Here is a 19,243-nt window from a genome sequence, read left to right on the forward strand (position 1 = left end):
ACTAAAAACAACCAGCAATTCAAATTTCTATTCTGGTAATTGACAAATACCTCTTAAGTATTATACCTGCAATTCCCATCTCAAAAATCTCACCAGAAGTTATGTGAATATACTTCAAGAGGGTGAACCCTCACAAGGCATAAGGCTCTGATTTGTGTGACTGGCTAGGTTCTGGAAACATATACCAACCAACTGCCTGAAGAGTTCAAAGGCATCTTTGAACACTCTCTGCTGTGGTCTGAGGTTCCCATCTGTTTCAAAAGGGCAGCAATCCTACCAGTGCCCAAGAAGAGAAGAATGACTACCGACTGGTTGAACTCATATCTACCATAATTAAGTGCTTCAGGAGGTGGGTTATGACTAGTGGAAGGACCTGGACCTGCACCCTCTACAATTTGCTTACTGCAGCAACAGCCTACAGCAGAGGCAATTACACTGGCACTCCACTCTGATTTGCAGCACCTAGACAACAGCAAAACATAAATCATTGAAAAAGGATCTGGTGCTTTCCCGGCATATATGACAAATAAACTCTCCTCAGGCTTCCAACTGTTGTACAGATTTCAATTATAACCAACAATTCAGTGTCAAACTCTGCCATCTTCATCAGGGATAATGCCTATGCATGCCTAGTCCAGTGGTATTTATGCCCTGTAGTTTGTCCCTCCTGATTAGTTAGTCCTCATCAAATTAGGCTTCTGCTCTCCCACCTTGTTTAGAATCAAATTCCAGTTCTTACTTAGAGTGAGACCTTTGTCTTTGTTAAAGTTTTTTTCCTCTAGTTTTATTTCAATGGCTTCCTTTACCAAACTGTCCCAAAAACCATAGGCACAGCACTGTAGTTTTGAGCTGTCAAAGTCAATCCTACGGCCATTGTGTATGCAATGTTCTGCTACCGCTGATTTCTCCAGGTAAAGATGACACCATCATAGTATGGCCTCATGGACTCTAAGCACTTCAACAGTTCCATGACCATCTGAACAGTACATATCCAAACACTCAACTTACGATGGAGATGGAGTAGAATTGTTGCCTCCGATTCCTGGACATTCTAATATGATGAAAACCCGACAGTAGCCTGACAAAAAAAGACTTGCCAAATGGCAACAGAACGTCAACCCCTAAACCCCACCTCCTTCCTCAAAAAAAAACTAACAGACTCCCCAAATGGCAATAAGGCAGAACTGGTGAAAACACAGAAATAAAAACCATATAAAGAGTCCACAGTCCATTATCTAATCCATAAATTGTAGAACTTCGGTAGCATCCTCTGACAGTATCCAGAGAGACAGAGATACCAATCAAATGCAGAGGCTTTCCCTCCAGCAACAGTGAGCAATAGGCTACCACACAAGACTCCTTCTTCAGCAGCAGAGAAATCCGTCAGCAGCAATCAAGAAGCCAGTATTTGGCGCTGAACCCTCACTCTTCTTCCATATTTGCTTCGATGTTTCAATCTTTCTTGATGCTTTAATCGGCAATTAATGGACACTTCAATCGATGAAATTGAGTCAATCACAGGCTCACAACCCGTCATTAAGCTTCTTTGCCTCAAGGCTGCTAGCATTTGCTTCCTGGAATTTTCTTGGAGATAGCAAAGTACTAGATCACTCAATCAATCTCCAAACTGTAAATCGCGTGCTCTAATAGTTCCAGATACACATTTAAGATAAAAAGCAGTTGTTGACTGAGGATGCCTTGTATGCTGCCACTAACTTTATATTAACCAGTATTAATCACCAAGGTTCTAAACATGGGCCCATTTACTGTACCTTCCTCTGGAACCAGATCCTCAACTTCCACACTGGAAGATAACATCTCCTCCTCATTGACAGTCAACACAGGAGTACCTCACAAACAAAAGAAAATCTGTAAATGCTGGAAATCCAAAGCAACACACTCAAAATGCTGGAGGAACTCAGCAGGCCAGGCAGCATCTATGGAAAAAAGGACAGTCAACATTTCAGGCCAAAACCCTTCAGTAGGACTGGAGAAAAAAAAAAGATGCAGAATACATTTAAAAGGTGAGGGGGAGAAACACAAGGTAATAGGTGAAACTGGGAGGGGGAGGGATGAAGTAAATAGCTTGGAAGTTGATTGGTGAAAGAGATAAAGGGCTGGAGAAGTGGGAGTCTGATAGGTGAGGATAGAAGGCCATGGAAAAAAGAAAAGGGGGGAAGAGCACCAGAAGGAGGTGACAGGCAGGCAAGGAGATAAGGTGAGAGAAAGAAAAGGGGAGAAAAAGAGGATGGGGACTGGTGAAGGACAGTGGGTGGAGGTGTGGTATTACCGGAAGTTCAAGAAATCATGTTCATGTCATCAGGTTGGAGGCTACCCAGATGGAATACAAGGTGTTGCTCCTCCAACCTAAGTGTGGCCTCATAGCGACAGTAGAGGAGGCCACAGATTGACATATTGGAATGGAAGTGGAATTAAAATGGGAGATTCTGCTTTTTCTGGTGGATGGAGTTTAGGTGCTCAGCACAACGTTCTCCCAACCTACATTAGGTCTCACCGATAGACAGGAGGCCACACCAGGAGCATCAGACACAGTGTATGACCCCAACAGACTCACTGGTGAAATGTTACCTCACCAGGAAGGACAGTTTGGGGCCCTGAATGGTAGTGAGGGGGGAGTTGTAGGGGAACAGGAGGCCACACTGGGAGCACTGGACACAGCATATGACCCCAACAGACTCACAGGTGACAGGAGCAGCTCAAGTGTGCAAGCTTAGCTCACTGCTCTGATCTTATGTGTGGCTGAACACAGTTCAAATGCCTCCTGTAAGTTTATCAATGATGCCACAGTTGTCGGAAGAATCTCAGGCGGCAACAACGCGTACGGTTGTGAGATAGATCAGCAGGTTGAGTGGTGTTACAATAACCTTACACTCAGTGTCAGCAAGACTAATTAATTGATTGTGGACTTCAGAAGGGGAAGTCATTGAAGGGTCAGCAGTGGAAAGGGTGAGCAGCTTCAAATTCCTTGGTGTCAACACCTCCGAGGACCTGTCCTGCCCCAACACATTGATGCAATCATGAAGAAGGTGCCTCAGTGACTCTACTTCATTAAGAGTTTAAAGGGTTTGGTATGTCACAAAAGTCTTGCCAATATCTATAGATGAGTAGCAGAGAGCATTCTGACCGGTTGCATTACACAGAGGCTTCAAAGGACAGCATTGCAAGGGGCTGCATAGGCTCACTCATGGTCACAATCCTCCCCTCCACTGAGGACATCTTCAAGAGGCAGTGCCTGAGGATGGCGGCATCCATCATAAAGAACTCTCACCATCTGGGACCTGTCCTCTTTTTGTTATTACTGTCAGGGTGGAGGTACAGCAGCCTGATGTCCCACACTCAATGATTCAGCAGCAGTTTCTTCCCTTCTGTCATCAGAATTTTGAACGGCCCATGAACCAATGAACACTATCTCATTATTATATTTTTTGCACTATTTTGTTTATTTTATAATTTATAATCATTTCATGTCTTTGCCACAAACAAAACCAAATTTCACTTCACATAAGAAAATGATAATAAACTTGATTCTGAATGGAAACTGAGATAGACTGAATACCTAAAATCAGAAGACTGGAATGTAGAATACAAGTTAAGATTCTTTTTTTCCCCAAGCAAGACTCCTGAGGAGGAGCAACAGATTCTGCTATTTTATTGTACTAAGCCTGAACATTTTCTCTTGCTGTCTGAAAAATGAAATAATTTTACATTTCAGCAAAATAAAACATGAACAGTATATTGTAAGATTGGGGAAGCAATACAAAGGCAACTTACCTTATTTCAAAAGACAATGCACAATAACAATTTCCCAGCTGAAAAATTATGAGGTGCTAATTAATTAGTGACCATGCTGACTCCCTGGTCATTTATTTATTTAATCCTTATTATCTATTTAGTCAAGCTCAAGTTCATATTAGAATTTATAAAATCCAGTGTACTGCCATGGAAGCACTGGTTTGTTGAAACTGCTGCACCGTTGGATACAGCAGTAAGTGCTTCATCATCAAAGGGCAATACTGCTCTGTCATCAAAGGGGCTGACTTTCAAATATTAAACTGAGGCATTTCTTGCAGTCTCAGAAAGTATCAATAGATCATGTAATACTCTGTACAAAAAATACTGACCTGCTCTGGTGTCCAAGCCAATAGTTACACCACAAAGAACATCATTAAACACCACATGATCAAGTAACACAATTTAATGTTGTTTATAGGACCTTATCCTAAATTGCATGACAAGTTACACACAGTGAAAAATGACAACTGTCCAAAGATATTTCATTGACTTTAAAATAGTTTGGGAAATCCTAATGTGAAAATTGCCATTAAAATGCAAGTCCTGTTTATAGTTATTCCCTCTTTCCATTGTAAAACTAAAGAAAATATCTTGATTTAATAAAGGTTCACTTTTCTCTTCCTACATTCTAGACTTGGGATTCCTTCAGGGATTCAGGTAATTGACTGTGAAGATAAAGGTACTTAGTATGTTTGCAACTGCTGAAACTTGCACAATGAAGGAATTTCTTTGCGTTGGTCTTGTTTATTGCATGTGGTATTATTCTGTGCTCAGGGGAAAGGCAAAGAAATTCCCTCACCATTATCAATTTATGGGAATTTTCATTTGAATATGCAAACTGTTAAACTCCAACCCACAACTTCAACACAGCATTTTTTTGCTTCTGTAACTTACGGTGCCTGTGTCCGCGTTGTATACTCCTTAAATTCATTATCATGGATGGTGAAGTATGGCCGATAGTCACAGCAGTATTTCAGGGGTGCAATGCAACTACAAGAGAAGACAAATATACAATATACAAATCTGTATTCCTTGCTGAGGTATATAATGTATGTGAAGAATTGTATGGACATGCTTACCAAAAGTTGTGGAATATACAGTATGGTAGTTAACAGATATATTTTACTAATGCTAAATCAGTTTGTTGTATTTACTGTTGTCAATGATCTTCAGCATATAATAAGTTATTGAGACAAAGAGCTAAGAATTAAAGCACATCTTCTAAGTCTCATATAATTTAATTTTATTACACATCACAACTGCAAACTTTCAAGCCCACATATTGTAATAATTTGACCATTTCTGTGTACATGACATATCCACACACTGCAAATGAAGTATGGACTTCTATTCACATATATTGTTCAACTGTCAGCCACCTAGAGAAATACAATATTGAAAATGAAATTAAGGCTTGGTGCAAACCATACACAGGAAAGGAACTCAAAGCCAACAACATGTCTTATGCTTGCAAACATATTGTATAAAATGGATCATCACCCATTGGTGAGCCAGCTGAAGCTAAGTTCACTTCAATCCATGACTGTGATTGTTGGTCACACACTGGGTCTGAAGAAAGACGTAGCTCAAGATTGCCTTGTATACTGTTCAGGATGCAGTCCTATTGGGCTTCCTGCATCGATGGTAATATTATACCAAGTGTTAAGGACCTGATACTTACTAGAGAAGTCAAAAAGAGAAGGCACAAAAGGGCTGTAGCTGGGACAGCCTATCCCCAGAAACTCTGGAAGCCACTGTCACACCAACTCCTCAAGAAGCTATGCATCCAGAGGCTAATACTTCTACAGACATAATGACTAAGTTTTGAATCCTTCCACCCAGGATTCAAGCAGAGTAACCCTGAACATTTTAGTCCCTAGATCACTCTATTGCGTAGTGACCAATCCAAGTCACATTTTTAACTTTTCAAACTTCTCCCTGTGACAAATCAAACAAGATCAATCCTCCCTATTCAAGAGGGGAGCTAGCTCCCTTCATTTTGAACAGAGAGCTAGTATACCAAGATTGCAGATTAACTGCAGCTTCTGAATCTGCAGCTCTTCGTAAACTGCACAGATCTTTACACCCTGAATATACAGGTGTTGTGCTATTATCAACAATATAGACCTATGTTCAGGATGCTCATGCCACGATAACTTAGACAATCCACAGCTCATGCACTTGGAGAGAGTTCAGAGCAGATTCTACAGGATGATCTCTGGATTGAGGATGCTAATTACTAGGAAAGATTGGACAAGCTTGTTTACACTGGAGCAAAGAAAGCTGAGGGGTGACCTCACAGAAGTATATAAACTAACGAGAGGCAGAGATAGGTAGGTTGTCAAAATCTGTTTTCCATGTTCGAGGTATTAAAAACTAAAGAACATAGATTTAAAGTAATGGAAAAAAGTTTTGAAGTGGATCGGAGGGCAAGTGTGTGTGTGTGTGTTTTTTTTTTTTACACAGAGTAATTGATAGTTTTGAATTTAATGTAAGTGGAACTGGTAGAAACAGATATAATTACGATGTTTAAAAGGCATTTATATTGACACTTGAAAGGACAGGGCAATAAAGAATAAGGACCTAATACAGATAAATAAGATTATTGGTGGGTAGCATAATTAATGTAGGTGTGGTGGGCCAAAGGTCCCATTTTTGTGTACTATGACTCTGTGACTGTTTGACTTTATTTCAACTGCTGTGATAGAGGAAGAAGTTACTGGCTCTTCAGAAAAATAGAAGCAATTTCTTCTATCATTTCAATCCAGATATCTGGTCTTATTGCACTCTGCAACTGCAAGAATAGCTACAGTGCTCTTAGGAGCTGAGTGGAGTGTAACATTAGATTGTTCATAGTCCCCAGAACAGATTTCACATTTTCTTGCCATCTACCACAAATGATAAGTTATCATCCAAATTCAGTAGAGTCTCAATGGATTCTGGAGCAACAAGCAAGGTGCTGAAGGAACTCAGTGGGTCAGACAGGGAATTGGACAGTTGATGCTTCAGGTCAAGACACTTCATCTGGATTTCTTCATCTGATCCCTCCACTTCATTGCATCAACCAAGAACGTTAAGATTTGACAGGACGCAATGGGGAGAAGTATAGGCAGAAATGAGTAGAGATAATGTTATTTCATTGAAGGAGACAATAGTTAATGGAATTGCTTACCTTCAGAGTTTGCAGGGTCAAGGCACAAGGATTAAATTTTATCAGATCTGTCTAGTTTAATCCTGCATAAGCTCTGGTCTAACTGAATAGTGCCAAAGCCAAATTTCACATTCAGTCAATTAATTCATCTTCCCCAAAGTTCAAGATTGTTTAATGCCATTTCCAGTACACAAGTGTAAAGGGGAATGAAATAATTGTTACTCCTGCTCTGATGAAGCACAAAAATACACACACATGCACACTCGATAAAGAACACAATAAATGTAAATACATAAAATACCTTACATAAATAAATTGACTGTATGTCCATAAAGTGACAGTAGGCACAGGAGTGTCTGTACATAAGGTGACTGACTAGAAATGTTAACGTAGTGGTTGGGGATGTGGTGGGGTGAGTTAGAGATTGGAGGTGTTGATCAGCCTTACTGCTTAGAGAAAGAATCTGTTTTTGAACCTGATGGACCTGGCATGAATTCTTTGTAGCCTCCTTCCTGATGTGAGGGGGGCAAACAGTCCACGAGCAGAGTTAAAGAGACCCTTCATGATGTTACTGTATATATGACCTTAATAGTGGGTGGGCTGGTGCCGATGATATGTTGGGCAGTTTTCGCTACCTACTGTAGAACCTTCTTGTTTGCCACAGTGTTGCAGCTTATTAGGATGTTCTCCACAGTGCTTCTGTAGAAAGAAGTGACTATAGATGTACATAGTCCAGTTCGATTCCGCTTCCTCAGAACTTTATGGCATTGGTAGCTTTCCTGATTGTGTAGAGTGTGTTCTGGGACCATGGAAGGTTGTGCAACATATTCACTTGCAGGAATTTGAAACTATTCACAGTAAATAAACACTGCAGTGGCACCGACCTAAAGAGGGGTGTGAGTAGCATGAGTTGAAGTTCAGTGTAAAAAAAATCTTTAAAATGTTCCTTAAGGTATAAGAGATTTAATATAGACCATTCTCAACTCACCTTATAAGTGCTAGCACAGTATCTGAAGAAACTGTGGGAGAGGTTGCCATAACAATTACTGGCTCTCCAAGCAATATTAGCTCCCAAACCATTTGGATGTGAATTAGGATTTGTTGGAAACATCTGTCAGACAAAGAATTCATTAGTGAAATAGATTTGGTCGAAAAGCAAAAAACGTAATCTTGTTCTTAGACAAGGTCAAATAAAAAGCCACTGTTTCTGATTTCTTCCACTACTCTCGAAAAAGTTTCATTTTGAAAATTACAATTGCTCTTCCCGAAACACACCTGTTCAGCTATTAAAATAGCCACATGCTTCACTATATTATTCATTTAATAAATTAATGCTATCCTTCCAAAAGAAATTAATTAACAAAAGAGAAAATATTTGTTTGCCCCAGTTTAAGGTGGCTGTTAGGGCACAAAGAGATGCTGTTGGCAGTACAGCTTCAGTAAACCAGGTTCAATCCTGACCTCTGGTATGTCGATATGGACTTTGCATTTCCTTCCTGTAATTATGTAGATTCTTCCTGCGCCCAGGTGTTCTACATTCCTCCCAGATCCCAGAGACCTTCTGTTATTAAGTAAATTACCCTGATTGAGATGAATGGTAAAACAACCAGGAAGGCTATTTAAAAAGCAAACACGAGGAAATCTGCAGATGCTGAAAATTCAAGCAACACTCACAAAATGCTGGTGGAACGCAGCAGGCCAGGCAGCATCTATAGGGAGAAGCACTGTCGACTGTTTCAGGCCGAGACCCTTCGTCAGGACAAACTGAAAGGAAAGATTGTAAGAGATTTGAAAGTAGGAGGGGGAAGGGAAAATGTGAAATGATAGGAGAAGACTGGAGGGGTGGGGTGAAACTGAGAGCTGGAAAGGTGATTGGCAAAAGGGATACAGAGCTGGAGAAGGGAAAGGATCATGGGACGGGAGGCCTAGGGAGGAAGAAAGGGAGAGGGGAGCACCTGAGGGAGATGGAAAACAGGCTGATTGATGGGGCAGAGAAAGAGAAAAAAAAAACAGGGGGAACTAAATATATCAGGGATGGGGTAAGAAGGGCATTAACAGAAGTTAGAGAAGTCAATGTTCATGCCATCAGGTTGGAGGCTAGCCAGCCAGTATATAATAAAGTGTTGTTCCTCCAATCTGAGTGTGGCTTCATCTTGACAGTAGAGGAGGCCATGGATAGACATATCAGAATGAGAATGGGACGTGGAATTAAAATGTGTGGCCAGTGGGAGATCCTGCTTTTTCTGGCGGACAGAGCATAGATGTTCAGCGAAACGGTCTCCCAGTCTCTGGTGTTCCCCTCCCCCTTTTTCTCTCCCTCGGCCTCCTGTCCCATGATCCTTTCCCTTCTCCAGCTCTGTATCCCTTTTGCCATTCACCTTTCCAGCTCTCAGCTTCACCCCACCCCCTCCAGTGTTCTCTTATCATTTCGAATTTCCCCCTCCCCTTCTTATTTTCAAATCTCTTACTATTTTTCCTTTCAGTTAGTCCTAACAAAGGGTCTTGGCCTAAAACGTCGACAGTGCTTCTCCCTATAGATGCTGCCTGGTCTGCTGCATTCCACCAGCATTCTGTGTGTGTTGCAGGAAGGGTATTATGAGCTTTTCTTTTTACAGTCAACATTTACAAGATATTTATACAGCAGCATCAAAATATTCGACAAAGTTCACTTGCTACACTGAAGATCACTTGCCTGAAAAGATCCAGCTCATTTACTGTAGGAATGACCATTGGTGCTGGGAGCAGATTCTGAGAAAGATTTAAAAAAATACTCAGTATTCACAATAATACAATTTTAATACCAGTGTGAAAAAGGATTTCAGAGATAATGCCTTTCTCTAAAGTTTGCATCCAATATCCTTCACCACACCCAATAGAGTATACAAGTTAAACTCCACCTCTTTCCACCTCTGAATGTGAGCACGTTGACATCACCGGAGCTGAATTTTAGAAGCAAAGTACATCATGCTTGTACTAGTCACTAAAAATATATGAGCTTTAAAACAAATATCTACCTCAACATCCTTTATAACAGTTCTTTAGATACCGTGGTTTCTGTGACTCAGCATTCAGAAGTAATTTCTAGCTGGACAATCATGAGTCCTCTACTCTAAATAGAGAATCATAACTTTAATTCACCAGGCTTACCCTTCCACACTTCTCTTCGGCGTCTTAATCATTATTCCACCCTAAACAGCCTTGTAAATTATAAATTAGTTTCTTATCTGGTTTTGGTCCTTTTAAAATTTGTCTATTATCTCTTATCTCTTTCCTGAACATGACTGCAGGTCTATTTCAACTTTCCAAGCCTCTCATCAAAAAGCATGTCCCATACATTTCACATTTTCTTTCAAAACTCTTTGAATTTATCTCATCAATCGCCCATATTGTTTACTTCCAAACATTTCTCTATTTTTTTCTAAGCAATATTTTTATTGTTTTTTTTAAATCAATAAGGCATACTACAAAGGAGGTTTGTGTAGTGCATAACAAATGTACAATTCACATCTATGAAAGAGATGCAGCCTAGTATAATCATGCTTTGGTTGCCTCCCTGCCCCCAACCTACCCCTCCCAATTCCTAAAGCTATCACTGGATTAACAAAAAGGGTTAAACAGAACCTTTATCCCCACAGAGCTGCTTTGGTATAGAGAATGTATATTTTCCTAACATGTAAACTGTTGTATGTTTACACATCTGAGTTCATAGAATTTTACCAGAGGATGCTGAGTCAGGGAGTTATGTGCTGAGGAAAGGAAGAAGGGATGAACCTTTAGTTTGGCTGGGAGTTCTGAAAATATTCAAGAAAGGGTCCCCACACCTTTTGGAACTTTATGTCTGAATTGAGAGTTGAATATTGCATCTTCTCATGATATAAACTGGACATGATGTCCCTAAGCCACTGAGCGTTGTTGGGTGGGGCAGCATCCCTCCAACAGTGTGCCTGGCCAAAAGAGAGGCAAAAGACAGTATGCGACGTTTGGTTGGACTTAGGTGCGTGTCCCCCTCTCCGGAGGTGTTGAAAAGAGCAATCAAAGGGTTAGGTTCCAGATTGTAATTAAGTATTTGGGACAGAGTTTGGAAAACATCTTTCCAGTATTTTTCCAATGTAGGGCATGTCCAGTATATGTGAAAAAGGGAAGCCTTGCCCCTTTTGCATTTGTCGCAGCAGGGATTAACATCTGGGTAAATATAAGATAATTTAGTTTTAGACATATGGGCCCTGTGTATGACCAGGCAGTGGCAGGCACATAAAGAGGTTGAGATAACTAACTTGAGAACTGAATCCCATACATTGTCTGACAGTGAAAAATTTAAATCTTGCTCCCAGGCAGTTTTAATTTTGTCAAGGGGGGCTCGCCTCAGACCGCTACCTTGTCATAAATAGTAGATATTAGACCTTTGCGCAATGGATTCATGCAGAGAAACTTATCAATGACATTTGTGTCAGGTACCTCAGGGAAGTTTGATAACAAAGGGCTAATAAAATGTCTAATTTGCAAATATCTGAAGAAAAGAGTGTTGGGTAAGTTAAACTTTGCAGACAGTTGTTCAAATGATGCAAAGCAGTTGTCTATAAAAAGATTTTTAAAGCGCCTGATGCCCGTTCTATACCAGTCTTGAAATGTTGAATCATGTATAGAAGGCTGTAAGAGGTGATTATGTAGAATAGGACTTGAGAGAGAGAAGCCATAGCGAGCACTAAACGTTCTGAACTGAAACCATACTCTCAGGGTGTGCCTGATAATAGGATTAGCAATTGGTTTAGGCATAAGAAAAGGGAGTGCAGATCCAAGAAGTGCAGAAATATAGAGTTCAGCTCCATTGCCAACCATATTAGGCAGTCAGATTGGTTGTGGAAATGAGACCAAAAGATGAGATCGCGTATATTAGCTGCCCAAAAAAAAAGCGGAAATTGGGCAGAGCCATGCCCCCAACCCTTTTAGATTTTTGAAGACGGACTTTATTCAGTCGAGGACGCTTACCCTTCCATAATTAGGATGATATGACGGAGTCTAGCGAGTCACAGAAAAAGGTATAAGAATTTAGGAAGTATGTTCATTAATTCAGATCATCAGGGACATGGACAAGGGTGACCACTGAACTAGGCTCTGTTTTGTATGATTTAACAAATTAGTGAAATTTTCTCAAAAAGACGCTTATAATTCCTTGTTACTGTGACACCAAGGTAAGTAAATTGGTTATTCACTACCTTAAAAGGGAGGTTTTGAAACTTTGACACTTGTGCTTCTCCAGTTATTAGAAAAAGTTAGCTCTTGTGTAAATTAAGTTTATATCCTAAAAACAGGCTAAATTTTTTAAGGAGTGAGAACATGGGAGGGTACGGAGGTGATTTGGTTTGGTATAAAAAGTAAAAGATTGTCCGCATAAAGGGAGACTTTGTGCTCAACTCCCTCCCTCCAAATCCCCGTCAGATCCGCACAACTGCGGAATGCAATCGCCAGTGACTCTATGGCCAGATCGAAAAGTAACGGGCTTAAGATGTACCCTTGGTGGTTCCACATTTGAGATTGAAAGGTTGGGATTGCTGAGAGTTGGTCAAAACAGAGACAGTGGGACATGATTATAACAGTTTAATCCACGTGATGAAACTTGGTCCAAACTCAAGTTTTTCTAGAACAGCAAAGAAAGTAATTTCATTCCACACAGTCAAACGCTTTCTCTGCGTCTAAGGAGATAACACATTCAGGAATCCCAACTGAAGGTGAGAATAAGATATTTTAAAAACCGCGTATGTTAAAAAAGGAGGCGATTTTTTACAAAACTGGTTTGGTTTTCAGAAATAATAGAGGGTAGGATGTTCTCCAATCTACGGGCCAGAACTTTAGCTAAGATTTTGACATTAACACTTAACAGAGAGATTGGCCTGTATGAGAAGCACTCTGTTGGATCTTTGCCTCTCTTTGCTAGAAGAATGATGCATGCCTCATTAAATGATGCTGGCAGTTTACCTTGCTTAAACAAATCAGATAAAACCAAGGTTAGTTGAGGTGAGAGCAGTGACGAAAATGATTTAAACAATTCTACAGGGAACCCATCAAGTCCTGGAGATTTACCAGTCTGCAGTGACGAGACAGCTGAAGATATTTCCTCTAATGATATTGGCTCATTCAGTCTCATTTTGAGATCATAGGGATATTTAAGCTATTTAAAAAATTCTCGACCAATATGTTATCATTTAGGGATTCAGAGGTGTAAAGTCGTGAGTAAAATTTCCTTAATGTGTCGTTGATTTCAGACTGATTCGAGGCGATGCTTCCATTTTCCATTTGAATTTTACATTTCTCAATTTTCATAAAATATGTTAACTAAAACTGACATTCTGATATGGCCTCATTTGGATTTGCAAGTCATATCACTAATTTTATAACTCAGTTGAAAAATATCAAATAGATTTCAAAATCTACACTCACCTTACTTGCTTATCAATCTGCACACCACACAAAATTACATATTGACCTTGCTTCTATGCATCTGGCGTCTTTTCCTACAAACAACAAACTCTGTACTATCCTCCTCACCTCCCTTTAAATTCTCTCTCCCTTTCCCCTGTTCCATTCCATTTCCTTCAAGTTGTCCATTTACAGCTCTTCCATTGAACAATTCAACTTTATCACAAGCCCAGAAAAGGGCAAAAATTAACATCAGAAAATGTAAGAAATACTCCAGGGATCAGACAACATCAAGGAGAGAGGAAGAATTAATATTTCAGAAGGATGACATTCATGTGAAGGGGTTTCTTTGATTTGAAAGTATTATACATTATCTCTCTCTATGGATATGCCTGGCCTATACAGTATTGCAACATGTTCTGTTTCTTATTTCAGATTTCCAGCACCTGCAGTAATTTTAGTTTATATGATTATTCTGCGAGTGAATCCCCCATTTTGTAAGAACTACAAACTACTGTTGTTCCAATCTGCTGCTAATCACACTTATTTTTCTTCATTCTTGCTTGCCCATTACTGCTCCTAAGTTGACCATATAAGATTTTCGTTCTGCTACTAAAATTCAATCATGGCTTGTGGATTTGCTGCTAAGACTTCTGCAGTTCTCTCTATTTTTGGTATATCTCTGCATTTTATCTTGTACTTGGTAATTTTCTTTTTCTGTGGACAATCTGTAGACCTGGAAGTAGATTCCATGTTGGACAAAGATGCTGCTGACATACATGCCCCATGCTGAATTTTAATTTGAAGCTTAATTTGAAATAATGTTCTATACTTATTTTTATACCATTTACAATATATGCATACTATTCACATTTAAATGAGCTGAAACCTCTACCATTCAATGAAAACATAGTGAATTTGATATTGAGTTGAAGTTGATAAAATTTATCTCAATATTTCTATGTATTGCTGTACCTTGTCACCACCTTGCTTAACAAGGATCTAGGTAACTCGACCTGAAAAATATTCAAAGACTATGCTTCCACTGCTCTTTGAGGGCAAGAGTTTAAAAGACAATTGACTCTTTGAGAGAAAAGATGTTGCCTCACCATTTTAAAATTATGACCACTTGTATGTCCTCACATAGAAGGAAACATGGTTTCAACATTCACCCTGTTAGGACTCTAAGAATCTTCTGTTATACAGATTAAACCTGTCTAACTTTTGCTTATAAGACTACTTTCCCATTCCAGGTATTAGCCTCAAAAAACAACTCTGAATTGTTTCCAACACATTAACATTCTTCCTTAAATAAGGAAACCAGCACTGTGCTCCAAATGTGTATTCACTATGAAGCTTCACCTCCTTTTCATATTTAATCCCCACATGAAATAAACAACAGTATTCTGTTATTTGCTGCACCTGCAAAGAAACCTTTTGTTGATTATGCATGAGGACAGAGATTCCTCAGCATCTCAGAGATCTTCAATCTCCCACTATTTGGAAATATTTTTTTCAATTTTTCCTGTCAAAAGTTACCAGATCAGATGGATCCACTATATACATCATTTACCAATTCTATGTCCAATCACTTGTGTACAAGATCCAAGATTACCAATGCTAACATTTTTGTTTGTAGTCTCCCTATATCTTCTTAAATTTACTGATGTCACAAAGTTAGGCAGATAACAACCATACCTTTAGTACTCATGTCCAAATTATGTCCACCATTCAATAAGATCATAGCTGACCTGGCCAAGGACTTCGTCATGGAAACAAGTTTCCATAACAGCATAAGAGATAGGAGCAGAATTAAGCTATTCAGCCCATTGAGTCTGCTCTGCCATTTCATCAAGGCCAATCCATTTTCTCTCTCAACCCCATTCTCCCCTTAACGCTTCATGCCAAAACTATTCAAAAACCTATCGACCTTTGCCTTAAATACACCTAATAACCTGGCCTCCACACCAGCCTGTGCAATGAATTCCACAATTTCACCACCTTCTGGCTGAAGAAATTCTTCTTCATCTCCTTTCTAAATGGACATCCTTCTATTCTTAAACTGTGCACCCTGGTCCTAGGCACCACCACGATAGGAAACATCCTCCCCACATCATTCCATAGGTTTCAAAGGGATCCCCCCTCTAAAATTACAGCAAGTACATGCCCAGGACCAAATATTCCTCATATGATAACCCACCATTCCCAGAATCATGCTCATGAACCTCCTCTAAAACCTCTCCAATGCCAGCACATCTTTTCTTAGATAAGGGTCCCAAAACTGTTCACAGTACTCCAAGTGAGACCTCACCTATGCCTTATAAAACCTGAGCATTACATCTTTGTTTTTATATTCTAGTCCTCTCAAAATAGTGCTAACATTGCATTTGCCTTCCTCGTCACTGACTCAACCTACAAGTTAAACTTAAGAGAATTCTGCATAAGGACTCCCAAGTCCCTTTGCAACTCAGATTTTTGAATTTTCTGCCCATTTAGAAGATTGTGTACACTTTTGCTCCTTCTAACAAAGTGCATGATCATATACATCCCAACACTATATTCCATCTAGCACTTCTTTGCCTATTCTCCTAAACTAAGTCCTTCTACAGCCTCCCTGCTTCCTCAGCACTAACTGCCCCTCCACCAATGTTCATATAATCTGCAAATTTGGCCACGAAGTTATCAAATCCATCATCATTGACATATAACATAAAAAGTGGTGCCCTCACCACCCCGCGTAACACCATTCAGCCAATCAGAATTATTTTTTGAATGGGGATTATTTCTGCTTCCTGCCAGTCAGAAATTCTTTATCCTCCTTCAAAGAATTCCATCAGAATTATCAAGCAAGATTTTCCCTTAAGGAAATCATGCGGACTTTGGCCTATTTTATCATGTGCTTCCAAGTACCTTGAGACTTCATTCTTAACTATCGACTCCAACATCTTCCCAAACACTGTCAGGTTAATTGGCCTATAATTTCCATGCTTCTGCCTCCCTCCCTTCTTGAAGAGTGGAGTGACATTTGTAATTTTCCAGTCCTCTGGAACCATACCAGAATTTTGTGATTCTTAAAAGATCATTACCAATGCCTCCACAACCATCCCAGCCAGCTCTTTCAGAACAGTGCAGTGTGGTCCATCTGTATCAGCCTCCCAAGCACCTTCTCCCTAGTAATAGCAATTACACTCTCGGACATCCAGCATACTGCTAGTATCTTCCACAGTGAAGGTGGATATAAAATGCTTATTTAGCTTGTCCCCCATTACTACCTCTTGCCTCTCTTTTACTCTTTATATATCTGAAAAAAATGTTTGGCATGCTCTTTGATTTTGTTGGCTAGCTTACCTTCATAGTTCATTTTTTCCCTCCTTATGGCTTCTTAGTGGCTGTTCATAATTTTACGTTTCTACAAGATCTCCTCTCATTATTTTGAATTCCAGTGAGGATAGTTCCAGGTGACTCAATCTCTCCTCAGAGGTCAAACCCCTCATCTCCAGAATCAACCTGGTGAACCTCTTCTGTACCGGCTTCAACACCAATATTTCTTTCCTCAAGTAAGGAGACCAGAAGTGCATTCTGTACTGCTGGCACTTCCCTGCACAATTGCAGCAAAATCTCACTGCTCTTAAATTCAACCCCTCTGGCAATGATGGCCAATATTGCATTTGCCCTCTTAAAAACCTGTTGCATCTACAAACCAACTTTTTGTGATTCATGCACAAGTGCTCCCCAAGTACCTCCATAAAACAATATGCTGCAATTTTTCATCGTTTGATCCGATCTTCTATTTTTCCTTCCAAAGTAGATGATCTTGCATTTATCAACATTGAACTCCATTTGCCAGACTCCTGCCAACTAACTTAACCCAACTATAGCAATCAGCTGACTGTCTGCACCCTCTGCACAATTTGCTATTCCATTTAATTTAGTGTCATTAGCAAACAATGACATGCTACCCATGGTGTAGCATGTGATGAAAGGTATTTCGCCCTAAAGGTTAACTCTGTTTCTCCTTCTACAGAAGCTACCTGACTGCTGAATATTTTCAGCATTCCTATTTTTATTTCAGATTTTTGATTTCAGCAATCTTCTATTCATGCAGTATGTTACATTCTTGAGGACAGAAGCTATTACCAGAGGCTAATGCTTTCCACTTCATTTAAAGGATCCAAACGCATCTCGATTACTACCAGAAGTCCTGCATGAAGATAAAACCGAGATATTGTACAAATATAATTGTTCCTGAAGGTAAGTTTCCATTTCTTTTTTTTTTCCTCAGCTCCAGATGCTATCACCATCAGTGCCTCAGATGACCATGACTGAATATCTATTTGGCTGTTGGAGGAGTATGGTGAGTATGGTAAATACACTACGTTTCTTCAACATTAAAAGGGCAAACATGCCCCATCATTTAAATGGTGGTTTGCCAGGAAATTACTGAAACAAAATTGATTGAACAGATTTGGACTTACCACAGGCATAATGCTTTGCACACGTTGTAGATTAGAACTCTGCTCAAATCTTTTGGCCATATGGAAATTATGTTACGTTTTTCATTCAAATATTTACAAATTGCTTTTTTACTTCATGTATCACATTTTATGTTTGCTTCCAAATCACTTTGTCTCCCAGATGGCCCCCTCATTTCCCTTTACTGAATTAACTGTCACACTTTGTGCATGCTTTGACTTCTGCCACAGCGCTCATCAATCTCTTAAATGACTGTGAGCATGATAACCCATTTCTCCTTAATCCTTATCAAATTGCCAGCACCATCTTTCTCCAGTGTCTTCGAGTATGACTGTCCTTGTCCAATCAAATTATTGTGCATCCAGCCAAAGGTAGCAAATCTCAAGCACTACTTCCTCTTTGCACTGTATATGCTCTCAAATATATTTGGGGTCATTTCTCATCTACACGTTGCCTTCAATAACACATCAGGACCCAAATGCACTTTGATGGTATCACCTTATCACCTCTACTGATATCTCCATTGTTCTGAATTTTTAGACTGCTTGCTAGACGTTTTTCCTAAACAACAGAAATATCCCAATTAAAGCCAGAGCAGCAGAGGGGAGGCCATCAGCTTTAAAAAAAATTGTTTCTGATTGGCTAAACGTGAGACAATTTAGCTAATAAAAGGAAGGCAAGGTCAACTGAAATGGCTATCGTGACAGTGGGCCAAAGTGGTAATGGAATTTCTGAGGCTTTGCTGAGGAAGCACAGATGAGAAGCAGGCAAAGACTTTTATGATCTTTGACTTTGTGTAGGCAAATTGGAAGACAGGGCACTTGAATGCTCTTCTTGTAAGATGTGGTAAGTCAGGGAATCTTATGGTCTCCCTGATGACTACAGCTGTGGGAAGTGCATCCAGGTGCAGCTTCTGATTGACTGGGTCAAGGAAGTAGAAGTGCACTTGGATGTACTCAGGATCATTGGGGATGCTGAGCACATCACAGATAACATGTTTTAGTGAGGTGGTCACATCTGTGGTGCAGGCTACAGATGGGCTGGTGACCACAAGAAGTAAGGGGAGTATGCAGACAATGCAGAGCTCCCTTGTGGCCATTCCTCTCAGTAACAGGTATACCCCTTTGGATACTGTTAGGGAGTGGTTACTTTTCAGATGCAGTACATGGGTCAGTGGCACAGTGTCCAGCACTGAGGCAAAGAAGAAAAGGGTGAAATTAGGCAGAGTGATAGTGATAGGCGACTTGATAGAAAGGGGTAATAAGCTGTTCAGCAGCTGTAACTGAGATTCCAGGATGATGCATTGCCCCCTAGAGCCAGGATCAGGGGTGTCTCATAATGGGTACAAGACAGTCTGAAAAAGGAGAGTGAGTAGCCAGAGGTTGTGGTCCA

The 19,243-nt window shown here is 40.0% G+C and overlaps 1 protein-coding gene across 4 annotated transcripts in view; it reads right to left on the reverse strand.

Moving 5' to 3' along the window:
- The window catches only part of dennd6b (DENN/MADD domain containing 6B), an 86,396-nt gene that overhangs the window by 30,500 nt on the left and 36,653 nt on the right, over positions 1-19,243 (reverse strand). For all 4 annotated transcript variants that reach the window (XM_059987152.1, XM_059987153.1, XM_059987154.1 and 1 more), the window contains 3 exons: positions 9,657-9,712; positions 7,953-8,075; positions 4,708-4,803 (listed from right to left, as the gene is read on the reverse strand). In XM_059987152.1, coding sequence (XP_059843135.1) covers positions 4,708-4,803; positions 7,953-8,075; positions 9,657-9,712 — 275 coding nt within the window. The remainder of the gene's footprint in view (positions 1-4,707; positions 4,804-7,952; positions 8,076-9,656; positions 9,713-19,243) is intronic.

Source organism: Hypanus sabinus, chromosome 13 (assembly GCF_030144855.1).
Source record: "Hypanus sabinus isolate sHypSab1 chromosome 13, sHypSab1.hap1, whole genome shotgun sequence".
Taxonomy (NCBI): Eukaryota; Metazoa; Chordata; class Chondrichthyes; order Myliobatiformes; family Dasyatidae; genus Hypanus; species Hypanus sabinus.